This window comes from Heterodontus francisci, chromosome 9, assembly GCF_036365525.1.
Source record: "Heterodontus francisci isolate sHetFra1 chromosome 9, sHetFra1.hap1, whole genome shotgun sequence".
NCBI lineage: Eukaryota > Metazoa > Chordata > Chondrichthyes > Heterodontiformes > Heterodontidae > Heterodontus > Heterodontus francisci.
The window spans coordinates 19,701,604-19,728,443 of record NC_090379.1 but is presented as its reverse complement, the minus strand read 5'-3'; the positions used below and the strand labels follow the sequence as shown (position 1 = coordinate 19,728,443).

General features: G+C 45.0%; 1 protein-coding gene across 1 annotated transcript in view; it reads right to left on the bottom strand.

Annotated features, from left to right (window-relative positions):
- The window catches only part of LOC137373434 (acetyl-coenzyme A synthetase 2-like, mitochondrial), a 77,521-nt gene that overhangs the window by 37,227 nt on the left and 13,454 nt on the right, over positions 1 to 26,840 (bottom strand). The window contains exons 3-5 of the mRNA XM_068038258.1: positions 26,222 to 26,421; positions 20,276 to 20,451; positions 16,548 to 16,700 (exon numbers count right to left, since the gene is read on the bottom strand). Of these exons, the coding sequence (XP_067894359.1) occupies positions 16,548 to 16,700; positions 20,276 to 20,451; positions 26,222 to 26,421 (529 nt within the window). The remainder of the gene's footprint in view (positions 1 to 16,547; positions 16,701 to 20,275; positions 20,452 to 26,221; positions 26,422 to 26,840) is intronic.

The following is a 26,840-nucleotide window of genomic DNA, read 5'->3' as shown; positions in this document are numbered from 1 at the left end:
TTTAGATTTATAGATTTAGATTTAGAGATACAGCACTGAAACAGGCCCTTCTGCCCACCGAGTCTGTGCCGACCATTAACCACCCATTTATACTAATCCTACACTAATCCCATATTCCTACCACATCCTCACCTGTCCCTATATTCCCCTACCACCTACCTATACTAGTGGCAATTTATAGTGGCCAATTTACCTATCAACCTGCAAGTCTTTTTGGCTGTGGGAGGAAACCAGAGCACCCGGAGGAAACCCACGCAGACACAAGGAGAACTTGCAAACTCCACACAGGCAGTACCCAGAATTGAACCCGGGTCGCTGGAGCTGTGAGGCTGCGGCGCTAACCACTGCGCCACTGTGCCACCCTACCATTATCCTACCATTTATTGTGCATTCCTTGCCTTGTTAGCCTTCCCAAAATGCATTACCTCACATTCTCCAGAGTCAACTCCATTTGCCACTGTTCCACCCACAGTCCATTGATATCTTCCTACAATCTACAACTTTCTTCTTCATTATCAACCACACAACCAATTTTTGTATCACCTGCAAACCTCTTAATCATACCCCCTACTTTCAAGTCCAAATCATTGATATATACCACAAAATGCAAGGGACCTTGTACTGAGCCCTGTAGAACCCCACTGGAAACAGCCTTCTAATCACAAAAACACACATCAACCATTACAGATCTGGCAAATGGAGTATAATGTGGGAAAGTGTGAAATTGTCCTTTTTGGCAGGAAGAGTATAAAGCAGCATATTATCTAAATGGAGATTGCAGAGCTCAGAGATGCAGAGGAATCTGGGTGTCCTAGTGAATGAATCGCAAAAGGTTAGTATGCAGGTACAGCACGTAATTAGGAAAGCTAATAGAATGTTATCATTTATTGAGAGGGGAATAGAACACAAATGTAGGGAGGTTATGCTTCAGTTATACAGGCATTGGTGAGACCACATCTGGATTACTGTGCACAGTACTGGTCTCCTTATTTAAGGAAGGATATAAGTGCATTGGAAGCAGTTTAGGGGTGGTTTACTAGATTAATAGATGGAATGGGTGGGTTGTCTTATGAGGAAAGGTTGGACAGGCTAGGCTTGTATCCGCTGCAGTTTAGAAGAGTAAGACGTGACTTGGTTGAAACATACAAGATCCTGAGGCATCCGGACAGGATAGATGTGGAAAGGATGTTTTCTCTTGTGGCAGAATCTAGAACTAGAGGTCACTATTTAAAAATAAGGGGTCACCCATTTAAGACACAGATGAGAAATTTTTTCTGTCAGAGGGTCGTGAGTCTTTGGAACTCTCTTCATCAAAAGGCACTGGAAGCAGAGTCTTTGAATTTTTTTAAGGCAGAGGTAGATAGAGTCTTGATAAAGCAAGGTGGGTTGGGGGTGGGGGGGGGGGTCAACAGGATATCAGGGGTAGACAGGAATGTGGAGTTGAGGTTACAATCATATCTGCCATAATCTTATTGAAGGGCCAAGTGGCCTACTCCTAATTCGTATATTCGCATGTTACCCTTCACTTGCTGCCTCAGCCAATTTTAAATCCAATCTGCACTTTGCCTTAGATCCCATGGGCATTGACTTCCGTTACCAATCTGCCATATGGGACCTTATCAAAAGCCTTGCTAAAATCCATATTTCTTTGGCCTCCTTATCTCAAGAGACAATGGGTAAGTGCCTGGAGGTGGTCAGTGGTTTGTGAAGCAGCGCCATGGAGTGGCTATAAAGGCCAATTCTAGAGTGACAGGCTCTTCCACAGGTGCTGCAGAAAAATTTGGTTGTCGGGGCTGTTACACAGTTGGCTCTCCCCTTGTGCTTCTGTCTTTTTTCCTGCCAACTACCAAGTCTTTTTGACTCGCCACTCTTTAGCCCCGCCTTTATGGCTGCCCGCCAGCTCTGGCGAACGCTGGCAACTGACTCCCACGACTTGTGATCAATGTCACAGGACTTCATGTCGCGTTTGCAGACGTCTTTAAAGCGGAGACATGGACGGCCGGTGGGTCTGATACCAGTGGCGAGCTCGCTGTACAATGTGTCTTTGGGGATCCTGCCATCTTCCATGCGGCTCACATGGCCAAGCCATCTCAAGCGCCGCTGGCTCAGTAGTGTGTATAAGCTGGGGATGTTGGCCGTCTTGAGGACTTCTGTGTTGGAGATACGGTCCTGCCACCTGATGCCAAGTATTCTCCGGATGCACGAAGATGGAATGAATTGAGACGTCGCTCTTGGCTGATATACGTTGTCCAGGCCTCGCTGCCGTAGAGCAAGGTACTGAGGACACAGGCTTGATACACTCGGACTTTTGTGTTCCGTGTCAGTGCACCATTTTCCCACACTCTCTTGGCCAGTCTGGACATAGCAGTGGAAGCCTTTCCCATGCGCTTGTTGATTTCTGCATCTAGAGACAGGTTACTGGTGATAGTTGAGCCTAGGTAGGTGAACTCTTGAACCACTTCCAGAGCGTGGTCGCCAATATTGATGGATGGAGCATTTCTGACGTCCTGTCCCATGATGTTCGTTTTCTTGAGGCTGATGGTTAGGCCAAATTCGATGCAGGCAGCCGCAAACCTGTCGATGAGACTCTGCAGGCACTCTTCAGTGTGAGATGTTAAAGCAGCATCGTCAGCAAAGAGGGGTTCCCTGATGAGGACTTTCCATACTTTGGACTTCGCTCTTAGACGGGCAAGGTTGAACAACCTGCCCCCTGATCTTGTGTGGAGGAAAATTCCTTCTTCAGAGGACTTGAACGCATGTGAGAGCAGCAGTGAGAAGAAAATCCCAAAAAGTGTGGGTGCAAGAACACAGCCCTGTTTCACGCCACTCAGGATAGGAAAGGGGTCTGATGAGGTGCCGCTATGTTGAATTGTGCCTTTCATATTGTCATGGAATGAGGTGATGATACTTAGCTTTGGTGGACATCCAATCTTTTCTAGTAGTCTGAAGAGATCACGTCTGCTGACAAGGTCAAAGGCTTTGGTGAGATCAATGAAAGCAATGTAGAGGGGCATCTGTTGTTCGCGGCATTTCTCCTGTAGTTGATGAAGGGAGAACAGCATGTCAATGGTCGATCTCTCTGCTTGAAAGCCACACTGTGCCTCAGGGTAGACGCGCTCGGCCAGCTTCTGGAGCCTGTTTAAAGCGACTCGAGCAAAGACTTTCCCCACTATGCTGAGCAGGGAGATTCCACGGTAGTTGTTGCAGTCACCGCGGTCACCTTTGTTTTTATAGAGGGTGATGATATTGGCATCGCGCATGTCCTGAGGTACTGCTCCCTCGTCCCAGCACAGGCATAGCAGTTCATGTAGTGCTGAGGGTATAGCAGGCTTGGCACTCTTGATTATTTCAGGGGTAATGCTGTCCTTCCCAGGGGCTTTTCCACTGGCTAGAGAATCAATGGCATCACTGAGGTCCGATTTTGTTGGCTGTACGTCCAGCTCATCCATGACTGGTAGAGACTGGGCTGCATTGAGGGCGGTCTCAGTGACAACATTCTCCCTGGAGTACAGTTCCAGGTAGTGCTCAACCCAGCGGTCCATTTGCTTGCGTTGGTCAGTGATTATGTTCCCTGATATAGACTTGAGGGGGGCGATCTTCTTGACGGTTGGCCCAAAAGCTCTCTTAACGCCATCATACATTCCTCTGATGTTTCCGGTGTCTGAGGCCAGCTGGATATGACTGCATAGGTGTTGCCAATAGTCATTTGCGCAGCGCCTGGCTGTTCTTTGTGCAGTGCTTCTGGCTACTTTACGTGCTATGGATGTTAGCTCGCTGGGGGCTTTCTTGTAGTTCAGCAGTGCAATGCGCTTAGCGGCTATGGCAGGTTCCAGCTCTTCATTATGAGATTGAAACCAGTCTGCATTTCTCTTCGCACATTTGCTGTAGGTGGTCAAAGCTGACTCATAGATGGAGTCTCTAATGTGGGCCCACTTGGTCTCAGCATCCCCTGTGGGAGTGTTTTGAAGGGCTGTTACAAGCAAGTTTAGAAATTTTTGTAACAGCTGTAGGTGAGAAATTCTGCTCGTGTTGATGCGCGGGTGGCCCTTCTGCTCGGAATGATGCAACTTCTTTGGTCGGAGTCTAACCTTGCTGCACACCAGGGAGTGGTCTGTGTCGCACTTCGCACTGTGGAAGCTGCGTGTGATTTGAACACTGTTTAAGGAGGCTCCTTAAAATCCATATAGATTACATCAAATGCACGATCCTCATCCAACCTCCTTGTTACCTCCTCAAAACATTCAATCATGTTAGTCAGACATGACCTTCCCTTAACAAATCTGTGCCGACTGTCTTTGATTAATCCATGTCTTTCTAAAAGATTTATCCCATCCCTCAAATTTTTCCAATAATTTTCCCACCGAGGTTAGGTGGACTGACCTGTAACTACTCCGTCTATCCCTTTCTGCCTTTTAATCTATGGTACAATGTTAGCTGTCCTCCAGTCCTCTGGCACCAAACCTGTAGTCAGCAAAGATTGGAAAATGATGGTCAGTTTCTTCTTTTGCTTCCTTTAACAGCCCAGGATATACGTCGTCTGGTCTTGGGGATTTATCCACTTTCAAAGTGGTCAAATCCCTTAATACTTCCTCTCACTATGCTAATTTCATGGAATATTTCACAGTCCTCCTCCATGAATGCAATGTCTGTATCGTCCCTCTCTTGTCAAAAAAGACAGAATGTATTCATAAAGAACCATGCCAATGCCCTCTGCCTCCACACACAGGTGATCCTTATGGTCCCTAATAGGCCCTATTCTTTCTTTAGTTATCCTATTGCTTCTTATGCATTTATAAAAAATCTTTGCATTTTCCTTGATTTTATTCACCAATATTTTTACACGCCCTCTCTTTGCTTTCCTAATTTCATTTTTGATTTCACCCCCTATAAACTTTACACTCCTCTAGACTTTCTGCAATCTTGAGCTTCCAGTATCGCTCATAAGCTTCCCTTTTTTTTCTCTTTCTCCTAGCACAAAGGAAGATGGTTGTGGTCGTTGGAGGACAATCATCTCAGCCTCGGGACATCGCTGCAGGGGTTTTCAGGGCAGTATGCTAGGCCCAACTATCTTCAGCTGCTTCATCAATGACCTTTCTTCTATCATAAGGTCAGAAGTGGGGATGTTCCCTGATGATTGCAGTGTTCAGTTCCAGTCGAAACTCCACAGGTGCTGAAGCAGTCCATGTCCGCATGCAGCAAGACCTGACAGCATCCAGGCTTGAGCTGATAAGCAGCAAGTAACATTCGCACAAGTGACAGGCGATGACCATCTCCAACAAGAGAGAATCTAAACAAATCCCCTTGACATTCAACAGCATTATCATCACTGAATCCCCCACTAACATCCTGGGGGTCACCATTGACCAGAAACTTAATTGGACCAGTCACAAATACCATGGCTACAAGAACAGGTCAGAGGCTAGGAATCCTGCAGCGAGTAACTCACCTCGTGACTCTCCAAAGCCTGTCCACCACCTGCAAGGCACAAGTCAGGAGTGTGACGGAATATTCTCCACTTGCCTGGATGGGCGCAGCTGTAACAACACTCAACAAGCTCAACGCCATCCAGGACAAAGCAGCCCACTTGTTTGGCACTCCATCCACCATCTTAATCATTCACTCCCTCCACCACCGGTGAACAGTGGCAATAGTGTGTACCATCTACAAGATGCACTGCGGCAACTTGCCAAATCTTCTTTGACACCATCTTCCAAACATATGATCCCTACCAGCTATCTCCATCTGCAACACTCATGTTCAGAAGAAAGAACGACTGTCAGTGAAAGCGATTTAATGCTGAAGTGTCAACAGGCATAAATTATTTTTTAATCAAGTTTCAGCTATTCCTCTAGAAGGGTGTCATGGTTTAGAATATTTGAGAATGTTTCTGATGTAGGTGTTGTCAGAAAACTGAAAACTAAATGAACTGAAGTCCAATAGTAAGGATGGGTGGAGATGGTCGTGCTACACAGATGAAAGATTATTTGATGGCTGGTTAGTACTTTGGACCATAATGAGCTGTAATTTACTTTGCTACTGCAGTCAGAGTTGAACAGTGCAAGCTGTTAACCAAACATCCGTGACCAAGTAGACAAGTTCATTGCACCTTAATTAGGTGACAACTACTGAGAGAACAACCATTTCTGTCAGAAGTATGTGGTGTCAATTAAGAAAAATAAGCAGTATCGTTTGCAATAATGAAAATGTTGAGTGCTTCCTGGCTGGTTTAAACGCAGGCAGTTCAATTGGTGGGGACTAGAAGCATATAGAATCACACAGCACAGAAGGAGGCCATTCAGCCCATTGCACCTCTACTGTCTCTTTGAAGAGCTATCCAATTAGTCCCACTCCCCTGATTTCTTTCACATAGACCCACAGATGTTTCCTTTGTAAATTTGGAGTTGTGATGAATGACTATTTTTCAGACTGGAGGGAGGTATACAGTGCAGTTCCCCAAGGTTCAGGACTAGGACCACTGTTGTTTTTGATATATGCTGAGGACTTGGGCTTCCTCTAAAGCTCTCCCTGCCCTAGCCCTGAACTCTTATTGTCTGCTCGTTTCTCTCCTCCCTCTGAGCTGATCTTGCCCATGAGACCCACCTCCTTCTCCCTCGATCCTATTCCCACTAAACTGCTGACCACCCAACTTACCCTCCTGGTCTCCATGTTAGCTGATACTGTCAATGGTTCTCTCTCTTTAGGTACTGTCCCCCTCCCCATCAAACCTGCTGTCATCATCCCTCTCCTCAAGAAAAACCTCAGTGCAACCTCTATTTCCTGTTTAAAGTCCTTGAGCATGTAGTTGCAGTCCAAATCCATGCCCATCTTTCCCAGAACTCCACGCTTGAATTCTTCCAATCAGGTTTCTGCCCCTGCCACAGTACCGAAATGGTTATCAAAGTCACAAATGACATCCTACATGACTATGACAAAGGTAAGCTATCCCTCCATGTCCTTCTTGACCTACCTGCAGCCTTTGACTTGGTTGATCAACCCAACCTCCTCCATGTCTCTCCACTGTTATTGAGCTGGGTGCGACTGTTCTCACCTGCTTCATTCTTATCTATCGTTTTCACCTGCAATGGCTTCTCTTCCTGCTCCCGCACCATTACCTCTGGCGTTCCCAAGCATCTATCCTTGGCCCCTCCTATTGCTCATCGACATGCTGCCCCTTGGTGACATCATTCGAAAACACTGTTAGTTTTCGCATGCAAGCTGACGATACCCAGCTTTGCCTCGCCAACACCCCTTTCGACTCCTCCACTGTCTCTAAAATTATCAGACTGGATGTCTGACATCTAGTACTGGATAAGCAGAAATTTCCACCAATTAAGACTGAAGATCCTTGATCCTACCCTACAAACTACAGCCACCAACTCCATCCCTCTCCCTGGCAACTGTCTGAGGCTGAACCAGACTGCTTGCAACCTTGATGCCATCTTTGACCCGGAGATTAACTTTGTAAACATATCACTAAGTCTGGCTATTTCACCTCCATAACATCGCCCAACTCCGCCCCAGCTTCAGCACATTGAGTTTTTCAGCAGCCATCCATGTCTTTGTTAACTTTAGATTTGGCTATTTCAAGGCTACGGGCCAAGTGCTGGAAAATGGGATTAGAATAGTTAGGTGCTTATTGGCGGGCATGGACACGGTGGGCCAAAGGACCTGTTTCTGTGCTGTATAGCTCTGACTCTAATGCACTCCTGACTTGATTCCCATAGTCTACCCTCCATAAAACTGAGGTCATCCAAAACTCTGCTGTCCATGCCTTACCTTGCACCAAGTATCGTTCACCCATTACCCCTGTACTCGCTGACCTACACGGTCTCCCGGTTAAGCAATATTTCAATTTTAAAATTCTCACCCTCATTTTCAGATCCCTCCATGGCCTCACCCCCCCTCTATCTCTGTAATCTCCTCCAGCCCCCACAACTGTCTGAGATATCTGCACTCATCTAATTTGACCTCCTGAACATCCCTACTGCCTAGGCCAGACGCCCTAAACCTCTCTAGCTCTCTACCGCGCTTTCCTCTTTTAAGAGGATCCTTAAAACCTACCACTTTGACCAAGCTTTTAGTCATCAGCCCTAATATCTCCATAACTAGCAAGGAGGTATTGTTGGATCTGGTGCTGGGAAGTGGGCCAAGTGGATGTGGGGGAGCACATGGGTAAGAGTGATCATTGTTGCACAAGGTTTGTATTAGTAATGGAGAAGAGCAATGAAGGACATATGGTAGAATGCCTTGATTGGAACTGGGCTAATTTCAATGCGATGAGATGGGATCTAGCCAGGGTAGAATGGAACCAAAGACTGACAGGAGAAACAGTAATGGAACAATGAGTTATCTGTACAGAAGAGATGCTTCAGGTACAGGCTAGGCTCATTCCAACGAGGGCGAAAGGTACAGGAACCAAAAACAGGCCTCCCTTGGATGCTGGGGGGGAAGTGAGAGATTATAATGAAACCAAAAAAAGAGGGTGTACGTTACTCACCGGAGAATTTCCAGCTGCTGACCTGCCCTTGTAGCCACATTATATGGCTTGTCCAGTTAAGTTTCTGGTCAATGGTGACCCCCCCAGGATGTTGATGGTGGGAGATTCTATGATGGTAATGCCATTGCATGTCAAGGGGAGAAGGTTAGAATCTCTCTTGTTGGAGTTGTTCTCTGGTACTTCACTGAAATGACCATTTTTGGATGTGCACCTAGACTGTAATACTTGGATTTCTCTCCATCCTGCCAGAGGAGGCTTCCTTGTCTTGGTTAGACCTCATTTAGAATACTGTGTTCCGTTCTGGTAGCCCTGAGACCAGGAGCCCGAAACTGAGAGTCAGCTACAATTCATCTTTCACACCCTCAATGCCTGGTTTTCCCTCCATCCTGCCGGAGGTGGGTTCTACCTGCAACCCTGACCCCACCATGACCCTGATCCAATTTCCAGCAGCCTGCCTGAATGGACAATGACCTCATTCCACAATCAATTTTCTATTGTGCTCCATTAATCTACCCTCTGCCCACCGATAAGAAGAAAGCAGTCACGACTTCCACATCCCAACTTCAGTTACATGGATAGGTTGGAGAAGCTGAGTCTGTTCTCCTTGGAGAAGAGAAGATTAAAAGGAGATTTGATTAGGGGTGTTCAAAATCATGAGGAGTCAAGACAGAATAGATAGGGAGAAACTGTTCCCATTAGCGGAAGGGTCAAGTACCAGAGGACACCGATTTAAGGTGATTGGCAAAAGAAGCAACAGCGACATGAGGAAAAATACTTTTATGTAGCAAGTGGTTAGGATCTGGAATGCACTGCCTAAGGGTCTGGTGGAGGAAGATTCAATTAAGGCCTTCAGAAAGAGAACTGGATAATTATCTGAAGAGAAAAAAATTTGTAGGGCTATGGGGTAAAGGCAGGGGAGTGGGACTAGGTGAGTTGCTCTCGCAGAGAGCTAGCACAGACATGACAGACCGAATGGCCTCCTTCTGTCCTGTAACCATTCTATGATTCTAAGTTCCAGTTTCGTTTGTCATGGACTCAAAGCAGGACAAATTCTTTTTGCCAACCCACTGCTTGATATGGTGAAACCAGGCCAACAGAAAATATCGAAAACAAAACCTCGCACCTCAGACGGCATCTGTAGAGAGAGAAAAAGAGTTAACCTTTCAGATGTTGATGACCTTTGGTCAAAAGGTCCGATGAAAGGTCGATGACTTCTGTTTCCCTCTCCACAGATGCTGCAGGACCTGTGGAGCATTTCCAGAATTTTCTGTTTTTATTTCGGATTTCTAGCATCTGCAGTAGTTTTGCTTTTGCAATAGATAAATCAAAAGGCCTCCATTTAGAAGGGCCGAAAGGCTTTCCCCATCAGTATGTACCACTGTGGTTGCCTTGACCCAGTCTAAATCCTACATGAGAGTTGTGTTTTGGTACAATATCAGTGTAAAGACATTTCAGAGTGATGTAAAAAAAATAAATCAACAGGGGCCCCGGGAGCGCTAGACTTCTCCCACAAATTGTTTTGTTTCTCCATTCTTCAAACAGAATCTTTTATCATTCCCCATCGGAATTATCTAGGCAATGATAGTATTCCTAAACTTTGAACTTTAGTTGCACTTTGGTCGTACTCGATGTTTAAACATCTGACGTCGTGCCTTTTACTGCATCAGACCGGCAGTAGTCAGGTGTCCTGTTTATCAGTGAAGGATGAAGCAGGTCAAATTCCAGAAAATCATTCCTTTTGAAAGAATTCCCATGTACATGCAAACATGCAATGCAAAGTTAATATCTACCTGACACTGCACATGATAGATGACTGTTTTAATTACCTGCATTCAAATTTCAAAATGATCTTGCCCTGAATGTGAAGCAATTCAACAATTAGTCCACCAGAGGTTTTAGCCCAGATACATTAGACCAGCAGGGAGACCAGTCCATAAACATACCTCATTAGACCAGCAGGGAGACCAGTCCATAAACATACCCCATTAGACCAGCAGGGAGACCAGTCCATAAACATACACCATTAGACCAGCCCATAGACATACCCATTAGACCAGCAGGAACACCAGTCCATAAGCATACCACCACTAGACCAGCACCTAACCAAGGTTAGGAATTCTTTTTCTTAACCAAATAAGGTGGAATAAGGCTCAGTGAACTGGCTCAGTGGATACCACTCTTGCCTGAGGCAGAAGGTCACGAGTTCAAATCCCACTTCAAAGACTTGAACATAAAATCCAGGTTAACAAAATCAGTGCAGCTACTGTAAAGTGCTTTGGAACAACCTGAGCTTGTGCAACATGTTATAAATGCATGTCTTTCTTTCACACTCACATGAGGTTAATGTTATTAAAAATATTCTGCTTTGATATCTACAATACGATTCTGGAGAAACACTACACTCAACTTAAACAGCCATTGGTATTTCAGTATTCTCTGCCAATGGACCCTGGGCCCCAAATGTATTTTGTATTTGAAAATACAGATGCTGTTTAGTGCCAGGAAATGAGGGGCGTGTAGAGGGATATTGAGCAGATGCTCCGTTATTGTGAGTCACTGTTGAACCCTCGCCTCTATTATTCCAGTCTGGAGCAAGTAGAGCTGCAAAGCTCTGAACTGTTGATCCAGAGGCCCCAACACAGCCATGGAATTTCTGCTTCATTTGCTTAAACAGGCAGTTAGGAGCCGTGTTGGGAAACATCCAGGGTTGGAAGCCTGCCAGCGTGATCTGTAACCCTTTGAGGGCCTGAAGGAAGTTGTTTGGTTGCTTAGTTTGGAGACGATGGCATGTTGGACCTCTAGCTATACTATAATGGATTCCCCCATTCCTCCCCCCCCCCACCCACTCATCTCCCCCGATATTCCATTCATTGGTGCCATCCTACAGGGATTGGGAGTGGTTCCAGTGTGAAAGAGGATGCTCTGGAGCTTGAGTGACTGATACTGTCCTCCTGCACTTCGGAGCTGTGGCTGTTAAGTGGCATCGGCAGTGACAACTGGGGCATTCATTTCATCCTTTGCTGTCAGACAGCAACTAAGTGAGAACGGACTGAAAATCAAACATGGGCTGGTCCTGATCTGTGCGACTTCGTACCATACAGCATGATACATGCTCACCCACCAGCCCACTAGTAGTATTGTTCCTCAGTGTTGGAAGGCAGCAGTGGGCATGTTCCAGGAGATGGGACAAACACTGGAAAATGACAAAGAGGGTGAGGGTTAAACCCGAGTGAAGGAAATTTCACTCCCATGGCACAGGGGAAATGGCTGTGCACTACTTACAGCCCTAGTTTCCTGCTATTTCCATCTGGTCCAGGGAATGGATGGCCAGAGCAGCTGACTGTTTCAAGCAGGTGAGTTATTAAGTTTGCATTTTAGTAATGTGATGATACATAGAACCCTGACGCGATTTTCAGAAACACCCATTAATTCTCGGTGTACAGGGCTATGCAGTGGTTCTTAAAGGGATCACTGCAGGCTGCTCAAAAAAGTTGGTAAAAAAAGTTTTGTGGCCCTACAACAATCTGTGCTCCACTCAGGATTTCCTCCCCCTCAAGGCACCACTTCCCACTTGGCACAGTGGAGGAGCTGCTGGTTTTCCCAGCCTCCCCTCCCTGATTGGTCAGCTGTCTGTCAGTGCTGGTACCTCAGCTGAGATCATTCAAACAAAGCCCAACCATGCAAATGGTTCAGGCTTCACACCAATTCCATCGAACGGTCGGGCTGCCTTCGACCTGCCAGAATCAGTCACATGACAATTCATTCCTCTCTGTCAGAGTGGCAGGACATAGCTTGGTATCTGCATTTGCCCACACATGTGCCTATCCAATCTTGCCCATCCCAAGAGGAAAGCATTGAACATGCTTTTGGCACTTCCTCCCAAAGAGGAAAGGTCAATGAATCACTCCACTCCACCAGCTGCTTCTGTCCACTCCCTACCAGCAGTTCCTGCTGTTGTTTATGCCTCCCGGCTCCTCTTATATAGAATTTACAGCATAGAAACAGGCCATTCAGCCCAACTGCTCGGTGACAGTGCCTATGCTCCACATGAATCTCCTCCCACCCTACATCTAACCCTATCAGAATATTCCTCTATTCCTTTCTCCCTCATTACTTATCTAGATTTCCCTTTAATGCATCGGAGCTATTAACTGGGGCTATGGTGCCTCCCACATAAAGAGGAGGATAAAGAGGACAAACTACAACACAATTAATAAAAGCACAATCAAATAAAACACAGGTGGGTTTAAAAGCACCAGAGCGTGGACAAAATCATTAACTCAAACCATTTCTCCTTTCTATAAACAACCTTCTGATCTCTTCATTGCAATTAAGAAGCTGAAACTCACTCATATTACAGCTCAGTTACCTATTAACACTTGAAAGTGCGTCAGCCTTGGCTCAGTGGGTTGTGCTCGCACCTACGAGGCAGAAGATTGTTGGTTCAAGTGCCACTCCAGAGATTTGAACATAAAATCGAAGGTGGCGCTAGTGGCGAGGGGGTACAGCATCATCAGAGGTGCAGCCTTTTGGATGAGACATCAAACAGAGGGCGGCTCTGCTTACTTGGGCGGGCATAAAAGATCCCACGGTGCTGATCGATATCTATCCCTCAATCGACATCACTGAAGCAAATAATCTGAACATTTATCTCATCACTGCTTGTGGATTCTTGCTGTGTGCAAATTAGCTGCTGCATTACCCCAAGACTTCCAAAGTGCTTTGTAATTCATGAAGGACTTTTGAACGTCCAGGTGTTGTGACAGGTGTAATAGAAATGAAAAGTTCTTTCTTCACTTTTCACCCCCATGCTTGTGATTTCTTATACAAGGACCTGGAGTGTGTTGTTGCCTCCCAGTGCTGGGCACTGAAGACTCTGTTTAATCCCTCCAGTCCAGCTTCTGTCAATGTCATAAAGCAGCCTGGCCAAAATCACAAATGACATCCTTTGTGACTGTAACGCTACCACTCCCTGTCCCCCACAACCCCCACCTGCTCGGTGTGATCTCAAATTGTGGATTTTGTAGTCAGCTAGCACACGGAGGACACATTACAGCAATACTGAGTTCCAGGGCTAAGCAGACACATCCCACATGCACAGATAAAACAGCCATCTAGTTCAGTCCTGAAAGGGTTAACAGTCATTCACAAGTTTGAGCGCAGGGCCTCCTGCATCTGCTGCAGTTACTCAATGTTTAGTTCATGAACCTTCCCTACCCCTGCCCCCAGTCCAATGCCTGGCAGTGATCCCAGACACCCAACCCTCTCACTCAGAAAGAACATTGTAAAAGGAGTGCTCAAAGTGCTCAGCCCTTGGGAACTTGTAACTGTACAACAGCTGGTTCATCACTTGGGTGACCATGGGTCCTTATAGTCGCTATAAATACAGAAAAGAATGTAGGATTTTTTCCAAAATGTATTTTTTGGCTGCTTGTTAGCTATTTACAAAAGCTGCTCAAAGAACAGCACTGTTTTCCCTCTCGTATCGAACCTCACATAGTGGAGGCCACAAGGTTACAGATTCACTAACAGCACATTCCCATCTCAGATTATCACAAATACCTTTACACCTGCTGCCTTACAACCACCCGCCTTTCGCCCACCCACTTTATACTCCACTGGTTTTGCATTTCCAGTTAAGTAAATTCTGTTTTGCAGTCTGTCTGAAACTTAGAAATTCCTGTTACGACATCAGCGGGTGAACATTTACTGGGTTTAAACATAGAAAACAGGAGCAGGAGTAGGCCATTCGGCCCTTCAAGACTGCTCTGCCATTCATTATGATTATGGCTAATCATCCAACTCAGTAGCCTGTTCCCACTTTCTCCCCATATCCTTTGATCCCTTTCGTCCGAAGAGCTATATCTAACTCCTTCTTGAAAACATACAATGTTTTGGCCTCAACTGCTTTCTGTGGTAGCGAATTCCACAGGCTCACCACTCTCTGGGTGAAGTAATTCGCCTCATCTCAGTTCTGAAAGGTTTACCCCATATCCTTAGACTATGACCCCTGCTTCTGGACTCCCCCACCATCAGGAACATCCTTCCTGCATCTACCCTGTCAAGTCCTGTTAGAATTTTATAGTTTCTATGAGATCCTCCCTCACTCTTCTGAACTCCAGTGAAAATAATCTTAACCGACTCAATCTCTCCTCATACACCAATCCCGCCATCCCAGGAATCAGTCTGGTAAACCTTTGCTGCACTCCCTCTATAGCAAGAGCATCCTTCCTCAGATAAGGAGACCAAAACTGCACACAATATTCCAGGTGTGGCCTGGAATAATTGCAGAAAGACATCTCTGTTCCTGTATTCGAATCCTCTCGCTATGAAGGCCAACATACCATTTGCCTCCTTTACCGCCTGTTGCACCTGCATGCTTACCTTCAGCGACTGGTGTAGGAGAACACCCAGGTCTCGCTGCATAGTCCCCTCTCTCAGTCTATAGCAGTTCAGATAATAACCTGCCTTCCTGTTTTTGCTACCAAAGTGGATAACCTCACATTTATCCAGATTATACTGCATCTGCCATGCATTAGCCCACTCACTCAACTTGTCCAAATCACCCTGAAGCCTCTCTGCATCCTCCTCAACTCACCCTCCCACCTAGTTTTGTATTACATTCCTCTTCCAGCATTTTAACATGGACATTAACTCATGTTAGTTTTAATGACCAAGATTGGGATGTTTCCAATGAGACTGACACTGAAACACTGAGATTGGAATCATCCAGGTGAGATTGTGAATTGTGTCTCATCAGATTAATGTCCCAATAAAGAAAGGATTGAGATTTATTTCTGCCTTTTACATCCTCTGGACTTCCAAAAGAGTTTGTTGCCACTGAACTTTTTTTGAAGTCTAGATCTGATGTTTTGTAAGCAAGTAATTAATTCTCATACAGCTATATTATGAATAACCAAATGAGCCAGGTCAGCTTAATAACTCAACAGAAACAGATTATCACAAGGCCAAACTCACGGTGAAAGTGAAAGTACTTTCAGTTAAGCTGACCGAGCCTCTTGTTTAAAATATTACTGTGTCAATTTTAACATTTTTCAACACTATTGTTTTTCAGGTAAAAACAGAAAATGATGGAAATACGTCACAGGTCAGGCAGCATCTGTGGAGAGAGAAAAAGAGTTAACAGGCAGGGTGGCTGCAGTGGAGGCGGAGAGGCCGGGAAAATAGTGGGGTCCTGCATTGGGATTGCTCCCCGACACATCCCCACCAGGGCTGGGCAGGAATGTGGATCCACTGCCCATGCATACTCATAGTTAAAGCCCCAATTTGGTGTGATTTAGCACACTTTGCCAGTGGCAGAGCTGCACGTGGAGGACACCAGCTTAATGGAGGTGCCCTCCCTGCGGTAGTCTGGAGGTGGGGCCCATCAGCGGTGGAGGCTCCAACTCCCAAAGAATGGGGGCCGCGGGCAGGAAAGGTCACACCCACAGCTCAAAAGCTGCTGCTGGAGGGGTTTCCCCTGCAATCAGAGGGGCCTGTCTACTTAGTCCCTCTAAAATATTTAATTATTATACCTCCAAGTGCACCTCCATTTTGAGGTGCCCTCACGTTCTCCTACCTGCCTCAGCAGCCCCCACCTCTCTTGGTGGAGCTGCCCGCCCTCTGATTTAGACAGCAGCATCGGGCGCACACCCGCCATCATTAATTGGACGGCGAGCTCCGAGGCGACCAATAAGCAGGCCGTCTTTGGCAAAATAGCTCCCAGGTCTGGTTCTCAGCAAATGCGAGCGGGACCTCCATTTGGCCCCGGGAAAATCATGCCCAACAGGGATCGACCCGAAACATCTGAACTTCTGTTTCGCTCTCCACAGATGCTGCCTGACCTGCTGAGCATTTCCAGCACTTACTGTTTTTATTTCGGATTTCCAGCTTCCTCTCTATTTTGCTATTGCCTTTGAGGTCACTGATTCTGTGCAGCCTTTTCTCTTGATACATGCTGACTGACCTGCCGTGTGTTTCCAGTATTTCTTGTCCTGATTTCAGATTTCCAGCATTTGTAGCTGTTGCTTTTTATGCTTCTATTACTTACCCTGTGTGTGAGAGACGTGTACAGCAGGTACCCAGCCTGCGTGTGTACCACACCCTTAGGCTTCCCCGTACTCCCCGATGTGTACAACAGGAACAACATATCCTCGCTCTCCATGGCAACGGGATCGCACACTGCTTCTTCTTTCATCATTTCCTGGAAAACGAGCCATTGTTTATCCATGTAATAAACAGAACTAAGACGACATGATATCCAATCTATATATGAAATTTTTTTTTATAGTTTAAAGTTTCACACACACAAGAACACAAGGATGTGTAAAGGCCAATTTTATCCTTTTTCCTTGCGCACTTTCATCTGGGGAAATCAACACAACTGATGGGCCTAAAAGATGACTGCCCACATCGCAAAGGTGGAAGGGCGGGTTGACACGAACTCCAGTGCTGGGCCAAAGATACAGAAGGAAAACAAACTACAAAATAACAACGGAAAGATTAGACTATCTGACTCCATACAGGATTGAAGGTTAAAAAGATTAACAATGGCACAGATAATCAAACGCTGTGTGGAACACTGTGGTCCCAGTCTGGTTGAGACTGTGGGATGAAATCCATGGAACGCAGTGTGGGTTGTAAAAGAATGTAGGGCTGATACCCTGAAACTTCACTGACCCTTTTCACGGACAGAGACATCGACAGTGCAGATTGAGCCCACTCTGTCGGCAGGAGGAGGCTCAATTGGATGGTTAATCCTTTACGCTTCCACGGCCTTGGAATGTTCCAGTATGAGTATTAGCATAAAGACACCTTCACAGGTTTATATGAAATACCTTTGACTCCTAGTTTAACAGGTGTGTTAATCTATTTACTCTGTTTGAGTTAGCGCCTGTGTTAAAATAGCAAACAAAGGAATTTCATTCAAATGTTAATATTCGCACTGTGTTATCTCAGTATTATAGCACAGAAGGAGGCCTTTCAGCCCATCAAGTCCATTCCAGCTCTCTGTAGAGCAATCCAATCAGTCCCATTCCCTCACTCAATCCTCTTAGCCCTGAAATTTAATTTTCTTCATTCAATTTCCTTTTGAAAAAATTGATTATCTCTGCTTCCACCATCCTCGTAGGCAGCGAGTTCCAGGTCATTACCACTTGCTGTGTAAAAAGGTTCTTCCTCACATCCCACCACCCCCCATCCCATCCCACACCTCTTGCCCAAAACTTCAATCTATGTGCCTAGTTCTTGTACCATTAGCTAATGGTAACAGCTTTTCCTTGTCTACCCTAACCAAACCTCTCATAATCTTGTACATCGCTATCAAATCTCCCCTCAATCTCCTTTGCTCCAAGGAGAACAACCCCAGCTTCCCCAACCTAACCTTGTAACAAAAATCCCTCATCTCTGGAACCATTCTGGTAAATCTCTTCTGCACTCTCTCATGGAATCTCACATCCTTCCTAAAGTGTGGTGACTAGAACTGGATGCAACACTCTAGTTGTGGCCTAACCAGAGCTTTCTAAAGGTTCAGCATAACTTCCTGCTTTTGTACTCTATCACTATTTATGAAGGCCAAGATCCTATATGCTTTGCTAACGACTCGCTCAATACGTCCTGCCACCTTCAAAGATCAATGCGCATGAACCCCTCTGCTCCCGCACACTCTAGACTCTTTAGAACTGTGCCATTTAGTCTATGTTGCCTCTCCCTATCCCTTCTGACAAAATGCATCACCTCACACTTCTCTGTATTAAATTTCATCTGCCACTTGCCTGCCCATTCTGCTAGCCTATGTCCTGTTGCAGTCAATTGGTATCATCCTCACTGTTTGCCACACCTCCAAGTTTGGGATCATCAGCAAATTTTGAAATGTTACTGTTTTTCAATATCCAAGTCATTTATATAATCGCAAAAAAAAGTGTACTGGTCCTAGCATTGACCTTGAGGAACACCAGTGTCCATCATCCTCCAGTCTGAAAAACAATCATTTACTCTGCCTCACTGTTTTCTGTCCTTAAGCTAATTTTTTTTTTACTGACCCTCCTATTCCATGAGCCACAATTTTGTTAACCAGCCTTTTATGCGGTATTTTGTCAAATGTTTTCTTAAAATCCACATAGACAACATTCACCTCATTCCCTTCATCAACCTTCTCTGTTACTTCAGCAAAAGACTCAATTAAGTCAGTCAAGCATGATCTGCCTTTTACAAATCTGTGCTGGCTACTCTTAATTAACTCAACCTCTCCAAGTGCCTGTTGATATTTTCCCGATTATCGTTTCTAAAACCTTACCCACCCACCACTGATGTTAAACTAACTGGCCTGTAGTTTCTAGAACTGTCCTTACATCCTTTCTTGAATAAGCGTGCCACATTTGCCACTCTCCAGTCCTCTGGCACTTCCCCTGTATCCAAGGAAGATCAGAAGATTATAACAAGTCCTTCTGCTATCTCCACCTCCATTTCCTTTAGCAACCTGGGATGCAAGCCATTGGACTAGGTAACTTATCCACTCTAAGCACAGCCAGCCTTTCTCGTACATCCTGCCTATCAATTTTCACCTCGTCCATTACCCTTTACCATCTCCACTTCTACTGATATTTTGTCAGCAAGCTCCTTCTTAGTAAACACTGATACAAAGTACTCATTGAGTATTCTAGCCTTGCCCTGTGCCTCTAAGCGTATATCACGCTCTTTGTCCCTAAAGGGACTATTTACATGCCAGAGGAGGATTTTTGGAATTCACCTGACATGCATAATTTTTTTTATTCTTTAATGGGATGGTGGACATTACTGGCAAGACCAACATTTGTTGCCCATCCCTAATTGCCCTTGAACAGAGTGGCTTGCTAGGCCATTTCAGAGGGCAGTTAAGAGTCAACTATCTTGCTGTAGGTCTGGAGTCACACACAGGCCAGACCAGGTAAGGATGGCAGATTTCCTTCCCTAAAAGAACATTAGTGAACTAGATGGGGTTTTACAACAATTGATGATCACTTCATGCCCCATTACGGAGACTAGCTTGCAATTCCAGATTTATAAAATGTAATTAATTGTATTTGAATTCCACAAGCTGCTGTGGTGGGATTTGAACCCATGTCATTAGGTTGAATTACCAGTCTAACGACATCATCACTGCACCACCATCTCTTCCCCCTTCCTCTTTTGTTTTGTCATTGTCTCTATTTCCCTCACCATCCAAGGAGCCCTGGATTTGGTTTCCTTACTTCTTGCCCTTGTTGGAATGTACCGAGCCTGTATCTGAAACATCACTTCCTTAAAAATCACCCATTGCTCCCATCCTCCAACTCTTTGCATCTTTATAAACTTCTGCCACCAGGGCCTGCTTTGAAGATCACTCTAATGAAAACAGCCCACTCCAGGGATTTGAGCATAAAATCTAGGCTGACACTCCAGTGCTGTACTGAGGGAGTGCTGCACAGTCAGATATGCCACCTTTCGGATGATATATTAGACCAAAGCCTCGTCTGTCTTCTCAGGTGGATATAAAAGATCGCATGGCACTATTTCAAAGAAGAACAGGGGAGTTCATCTTGAGGTCCAATATTTACCTCTCAACCAATACCCAAAAACAGAATATCTGGTCATTATCACAGCTGGCTATGTACAAACTGATAGCCATAATGGCGAATACTCTTCAAAAGTACTTAATTGACTGAAATGGACTCGACATTGCGAAGGGGGCTATATAAATATATAAAGGCCTGTGGCAAAGGAATAGAAAATGTAACCTAGTTTATCATCCCAGCAATGTACCTCCTCCAGGGGGACATCAATATTCGACATCGGGACCTTGTTCTCTGTCCTCATTGCAATAAGCACTCGTTTGACAGAAGGACACAACTTCACAGCTTGGTCGACAGTTTTCTTCAACTCGATGACCCGTCCACCCCTCAGAGCCTGGTTGGTGGTGATCACTGTTTCAGACTGTGCTTTACGAATGAGAACAGGATGGTTAGGAGATTATACAGTAAAATCAGCTTACTTTAATAAAGCAAAAAGCCCCAAGGTACTTCACAGTTGCTTAGGTCAGGCCTGAGTAGGCCTCTGAGATAGAACTGGAGCAGTGTAGAGGAAGAGCTGAACTTGAAGGAGGCTTTTGAAAATGGGAGCAAATGGATGGGTTTATGGAAAGAGCGCAAAAGTGTGGGGTTGAGATCACAACACCAGCAACAAATTTATATACTGCATTTAACATAGTAAAGCATCCCAAGGTGCTTAACAAGATCAATGACATTATAAAGGCTGCTAAGGGATGCAAGGGAGGAAATAGCAGAGGCTCTGACCATCATTTTCCAATCCTCTCTGGATACAGGTGTGGTGTCAGAGACCTGGAGGACTGTTAACATTGTACTATTGTTTAAAAAGGGAGAAGGGTTAGCCAGAGTAATTACAGGCCAGCCAGCCTAACCTTGGAGGTGGGCAAATTATTGGAAAAAATTCTAAGACAGTATTAATTGTCATTTAGAAAGGCACTGGATTAACCAGGGACAGGATGTATTGTTAAGGGAAGGTTGTTTTTGACAATTTTGATTGAATTTTTTGAGGAAGTAACAAGGAGGGTCGATGAGTGTAGTGCTTTTGATGTAGTCTATGTGGATTTTAGCAAGGCTTTTGAGAAAGTCCCACATGACAGATTGATCAGTATATTCAAAGCTCATGGGATCCAAGGGAAGTGGCAAGTTGGATCCAAAATTGGCTCAGTGACAGAAAGCAAAGGGTCAGCGGGTGTTTGTGTGACCGGAAGACTGTTTCCAGTGGGGTTCTGCAGGGCTCAGTACTGGGTCACTTTCTGTTCATGGTATACATCAATGATTTAGACTTAAATGTAAGGGGCCTGTTTAAGAAGTTTGCAGAGGATATGAAAATTGATCGTTTGTTTGATAGTGAGGAAGAAAGTTGTAGACTGCAGGAAAATATCAATGGACTAGTCAGGTGGGGAGAAACAGTGTAAATGGAATTCAATCTGAAGAAGTGTGAGGTAACATATTTGGGAAGGACAAGCAATGCAAGGAATACACAATAAATAGTAGGATTCTGAAGAGTGTAGAGGAACAGAGGGACCTTGGAGTACATGTCCACAGACCCCTGAAGGTAGCAGGACAGGTAGATAAAGGTGGTCAAGAAGGCATATGGGATACTTGTACAAAAGCAAAATACTGCGAATGTTAGAAATCTGAAAGAAAAAATAATGCTGGAAATACTCAGCAGGTCGGGCAGCATCTGTGGAGAGTGAAACAGAGTTAATGGGCCGAATTTTCAAATGGGACCGTTGGGTCGGGAGCCAGCGCAAACACAACTTAAAAATCGCAGCCCCAGAGGTCGGCTCCAGAACCCGACGCCTCTGGGACAGCCCACAATTTCTAATGTGAGGGCTGGGGAGTGGGGGGGGGAAGGAATGGGGAAGCTGCTTGCCTCCAATTAAGTGGCCATTAAACTCCTTCAGGAGCTTGTTAAGGGGGTAGGTGGGTCCATACCACATATTTTCAAGGTGGAATGCGGCAAGCCCAACCAGTCTGGTGTACAATAGCACACAGCTGTCAGGCTCACAGCAGGCAGGTGCTTAACTTTGTTGTTTGAAGATATGTTTTCGGCCCACGGGGATCTTGCACTGGGCCCAGCACAGGGCATTTTTTTTTTATCATTAGGGAACCACTGTCTCACCTGTGCATTCTGCTGTCCCTCTGAGAGCTGCCTGTTCTCATCAAGGCAGCAACAGGCCCCATCATGGCTACTGCTTGCCTTTGCCTCTGGTGCCAGCAGGCAGCTCCCAAAGACACCCAGCACTGCTGTGTATTGTAGCGTAGATCGAGTGTTATCTAAAGAAATCTTCGGTTCTTTGTAGGGCTAAAAAATAGCTCATTATATACACAGGTAACTATTTACACTCTCCACAAGTCCACCTAGCCAGCACACCTCATGCTGCTTCTAGCTACTTCTCAGCCTAACACCCTGTGACTATTACAGCATCACTACAGTGGGAGGGGTTTACGTTCACGGTCTCAAACATTAACCCTTTCAGGCCCTTATACTACACCTCCAAGTCTTTGTACCCATCTATTTTTAGTATATATACACATTCATTCATTTTGACTTTACATACTACCTCTTCTCCCCCCAAAGTCTCTGTCACTCACAAATTTAGCCTATAAAAGGAGGCTTCATGATTCTCCAGATCGTGTTCTTATCGAGTTCGGACGATCGTCAGTCTTGCTTGAAAGTCTTTTTGGACGACTTGGATGGCTTTGACGAATGTTTGTAGTATCCTGTTGTCTCTGGGTTTCTTGATCATCTGGTTCATCCAGATAAATGATTGAATAACATTTCTCCTTTTTTGTCATATAATACTCTCTGCCGTGCATACTAAATAAGATGTTAATTTGCTTCTTTTTCGATGACAACACCTTCCCATTCTAGGTCTCGTATCCATACCTTCTCACCTTTTTTTTTTAGGCAAGGTAAGTTTCTGGTATGAAATCTTTTGTTGTAATTGTGAGCTTGCTGGTTCCTGTTATACTTCTCTCTATCTTGGTCTTTTCAGTAGTCTTTGACATCTATCCCCGAAAATAATTTGAGACAAAATGGGAAGTTGGGTTTTTACCTTCCTCCCTATCAACAGCTCAGAAGGTGATAGTTAATCAATGCAGTTGGAAGGTCTTAGTTCTTCAACAATGCCCTTATGGTTCTTACTCCTCTTTTGGCTTTGCCATTCGACTGATGATATCGTTGGGAACTCGTGAGATGTTCAAATCCCCATTTTCATGCAAATTATGTGAAATATTCATTTGCAAACTGTGGTCCATTGTCTGACATGACTTCATCAGGGATACTATGCATCGCAAAGATCTCCTGCACAGCTCGGATAACAGATTCTGTTGTTGAGTACAACCTTTTCACTTCAATCCATCGTGAGAAATAATTGATCACGATTATATAGGATTTTCCGCTGTACATAACGAATTTCTTGCAGTTTCTGTATACTTGCCGGCCACTGTTGTGCAGTATATTGTGAATAGAGCTCTATCTTGTCCACAAAATTCACAACCTGTTGAGTCAGATGGTCTACCATTGCTCTCGATAGCGCTTGAGTGGAGGTTTGCATCTTTTCTTGCACACATAGTCTGCTTGAAGGCGACTGACTTCATCCATCATTTTGAGTAGATGTATGTCTAAGCACGCTTTTCTGCTCAACAGGGAAAATTCTTGGTTTGTCAAAATGTATAGGGTTTCCTTTATATTGGAGAGTTGCTTGAAGCTTACCCTTCACCTTCAGCTGGATCCCTCCTGGACCATGCAACCGTGGATCCGCTAGTTGTAAGTAATGTCTCATCAACCATGGCTCTTGGTCTGACAGAACTGTGACACTTGCACCTGTGTTCAATTTGAAATTAGTAATATGTCCATTGACATAAAAGTCTGCCGTCCAAAATCCTTGATTGGGGGTCATTAATTTCCCCCAGAAAGTCTGCTGGTTTATCTTCCACTGGAAGTTGTTCCACTTCATTCACCGCCCCACCTGTGAAGGTTTTTTGTTTTGTAAATTTGAGAGAAGACATCTTTCTCTGGCACATCTTTCCAAAGCAGCTGTCTTTTTGCAAATAAAGCATTCCACTTTATTAACAGGACACTGATCACGTCTGTTGGTCTTTCTGGCTCCACGGCATTGGCAAAGTTTCATGGTGTCTTGCACCCTCTCACCTGTGTGTACCTTCTTATCCGTACTGGCAAGAGGGTCAGTAACATGATGAGACACAGATTTAAAGGCATTTGGCAAAACAACCAGAGGGATGTTTTTTTTTTATATGCAGCATGTTGTTAAGATCTGGAATGCACTGCCTGAAAGGCTGGAAGCAGATTCGATTCATAACTTACAAATAGAAATTGGATAAATACTTGAAAAGGAAAAAAACTACAGGGCTATGGAGAAGGAGCAGGGGGTTGTGACACAAATTGGATAGCCCTACCAAAGAGCCAGCACAGACACGATGGGTCGAATGACCTCCTTCTGTGCTGTAAGATTCTATGATAATGCCTCCCATGTCACTCTCCGGGGTAATAAAACATTCTGTATTACAATGGAATATAGATTTCCTAAAAACGTCGTGTCCTGCACTCCTTTGGACCCCACCAGAAAGGCCGAGAGGGGGGTTTTGACGACTGGGCAACTCTCAACCTCCATAAATTTGCCCAGGCATGCGCCATGGAGAGGTCACTCCATAGTTGCCTCACAGCGACTAAAACACCACTGACCACCTCCAGGCGCGTATCCATTGTCTCTCGAGATAAGGAGGCCCAAAAGAAGAAAGAAAATCAGATTATTTCGCCAAGTAGTAGACAGTGGCCCCAATGCTGCGGAACAAAACTGACCAGAACTTCATTTTCCCTGGCAAGCTCACCTTTATTTTCTGCCCAGCTCTCTACCTGTATATCTACATTCTCTTTAATTGCATTAGTCGTTACTTTTATTATGCGGTAATTTATCAAAAGTTTTTAACAATCCCTGTAAGCCACATCCACTGGACATCTTCGTCTATCCTCTCTGCTATTCCTCCACAGAACTCTAACATTGGTCAAAATCATCTAGTGTGTGACATTTACATTAAAGAGACATGAAATGCAGACTATTACAGATGGCCAATGCCTGAATCAGTGGTGTCACAACATATATTCCGCATTGCTGAGATAATGACGTCCAATTGATAATTGCTGCAATTTACTTTTGATGTGCCTGCCTTATCACTGTCTGAATGGCAGTCTAGGATATGCTGATAGGGTTCGGCGAATTAGGGTGGGAGGAGGCTCGAGTGCAGCATAAAGACCAGCAGAGCTGAATGGTCTGTTTCTGTGCTGTAAATTCTGTGATTTAATATACTGTATATATTTATATTTGTAGTCCGCGAGGTGAAAGATATCAAAAGGTGAAAAATCCACTACTCTCCCATTTAAATACCCTGTTCAACAACAAGCACAAACCAGAGGCCACCTTTTTGCAGCAATGAGTGTCAACTCAATTATACATTATTGTACATAATCATAGTATGATGCAGCACAGAAGGAGGCCATTCAGCCTATTGTGTCTGTGCCAGCTCTTTGGTAAAGCTATTCAATTAGTTCCACAGCAGCGCACCCCCCCCCCCCCCCAATTCTTTCCCTCTAGCGCTGTCACTTTCTTTCCTCTCGTCAGCGTGCATTTACATTTCGGATGCCAATCATCATCTTTGAGATCTCTCTGGTTGAGACGAATAATTTACTGTCAGCATGTGGCAGATCTTGGGCAGTCTGTGTGTTATGGACTCGCACACGCTAACTGCTGGGTTAAGCCTGCCTGTTCCTATTGCACACAGACCCTTCATATTGAGGAGACTTCCATCCCGTTAGTCTCAGTCCCAGAGGCGACAAGCTAACCAGCCACGATACCCAGCTGGTCCAAAGTTTCCTTTTGACTGCTCGTAAAGTCAGAATTCTCTGCTATGTATACTAAATATGTATTTATAGCCACCAAACGCTGCCACAGCAATTTAGGATTAAATTCCTTGGCTGTTATCATTGTCACTTACAGGTTCACAGTCCCCAATCACAGATACTAGGAAAAAGTGGCACAGTCATAGCCCCTGTGTAGGTCTCACTAACAAAAGAGGAAGCATGAGGCAAAAACCTTGCAAGAGAAAGCGAACGGATGAATAAAACGTTTAAACTTCTCACCATCTTGAATCCTGTCGGCCAAGGCCTCTGCACTGAACCCTGCAAACACAACGGTATGCACGGCCCCAATACGGGCACACGCCAGCATCGAAGTCACTGCGATTGGTGAGGCTGGCATGTAGATGATCACCCGGTCTCCTTTGCGGACACCTTGCCTTTTCAGAGTGTTAGCCAGACGACAGGTCGCCTCCAGGAGCTGCCTGAATGTACAGAATGAAGCTGTGAATGCAGCGCACTCCAATGACCTACAAAGCACTCAGCATCTTCCTGTGGACATTCATTGTGCCTTTCCTAAGATCTGAGTGCCCCTGCAACGTTAGACCTACGATCTGACAATCTGATTAAAATGCACACCCTATCTCTCACGTACAACATTTTTGTGTCCTTAATGACGCAAGTCTCTTCTCCTTCCCCAAGACAAAGCAAACATTTCCAAGATGGCAGCCATGCTTGCAGCTAATCAACGATTTCACTTGGACCGACGCTGCTTGAATGCAATGGGGGAAGAATTAAGTGGCTCATTTGGTAACACTCTCACCTCGGAGTCAGAGGTTGTGGTTCAATTCCCACTCCAGCAACTTGAGCACAAAATCTAGACTGACATTACATGCCATACTGA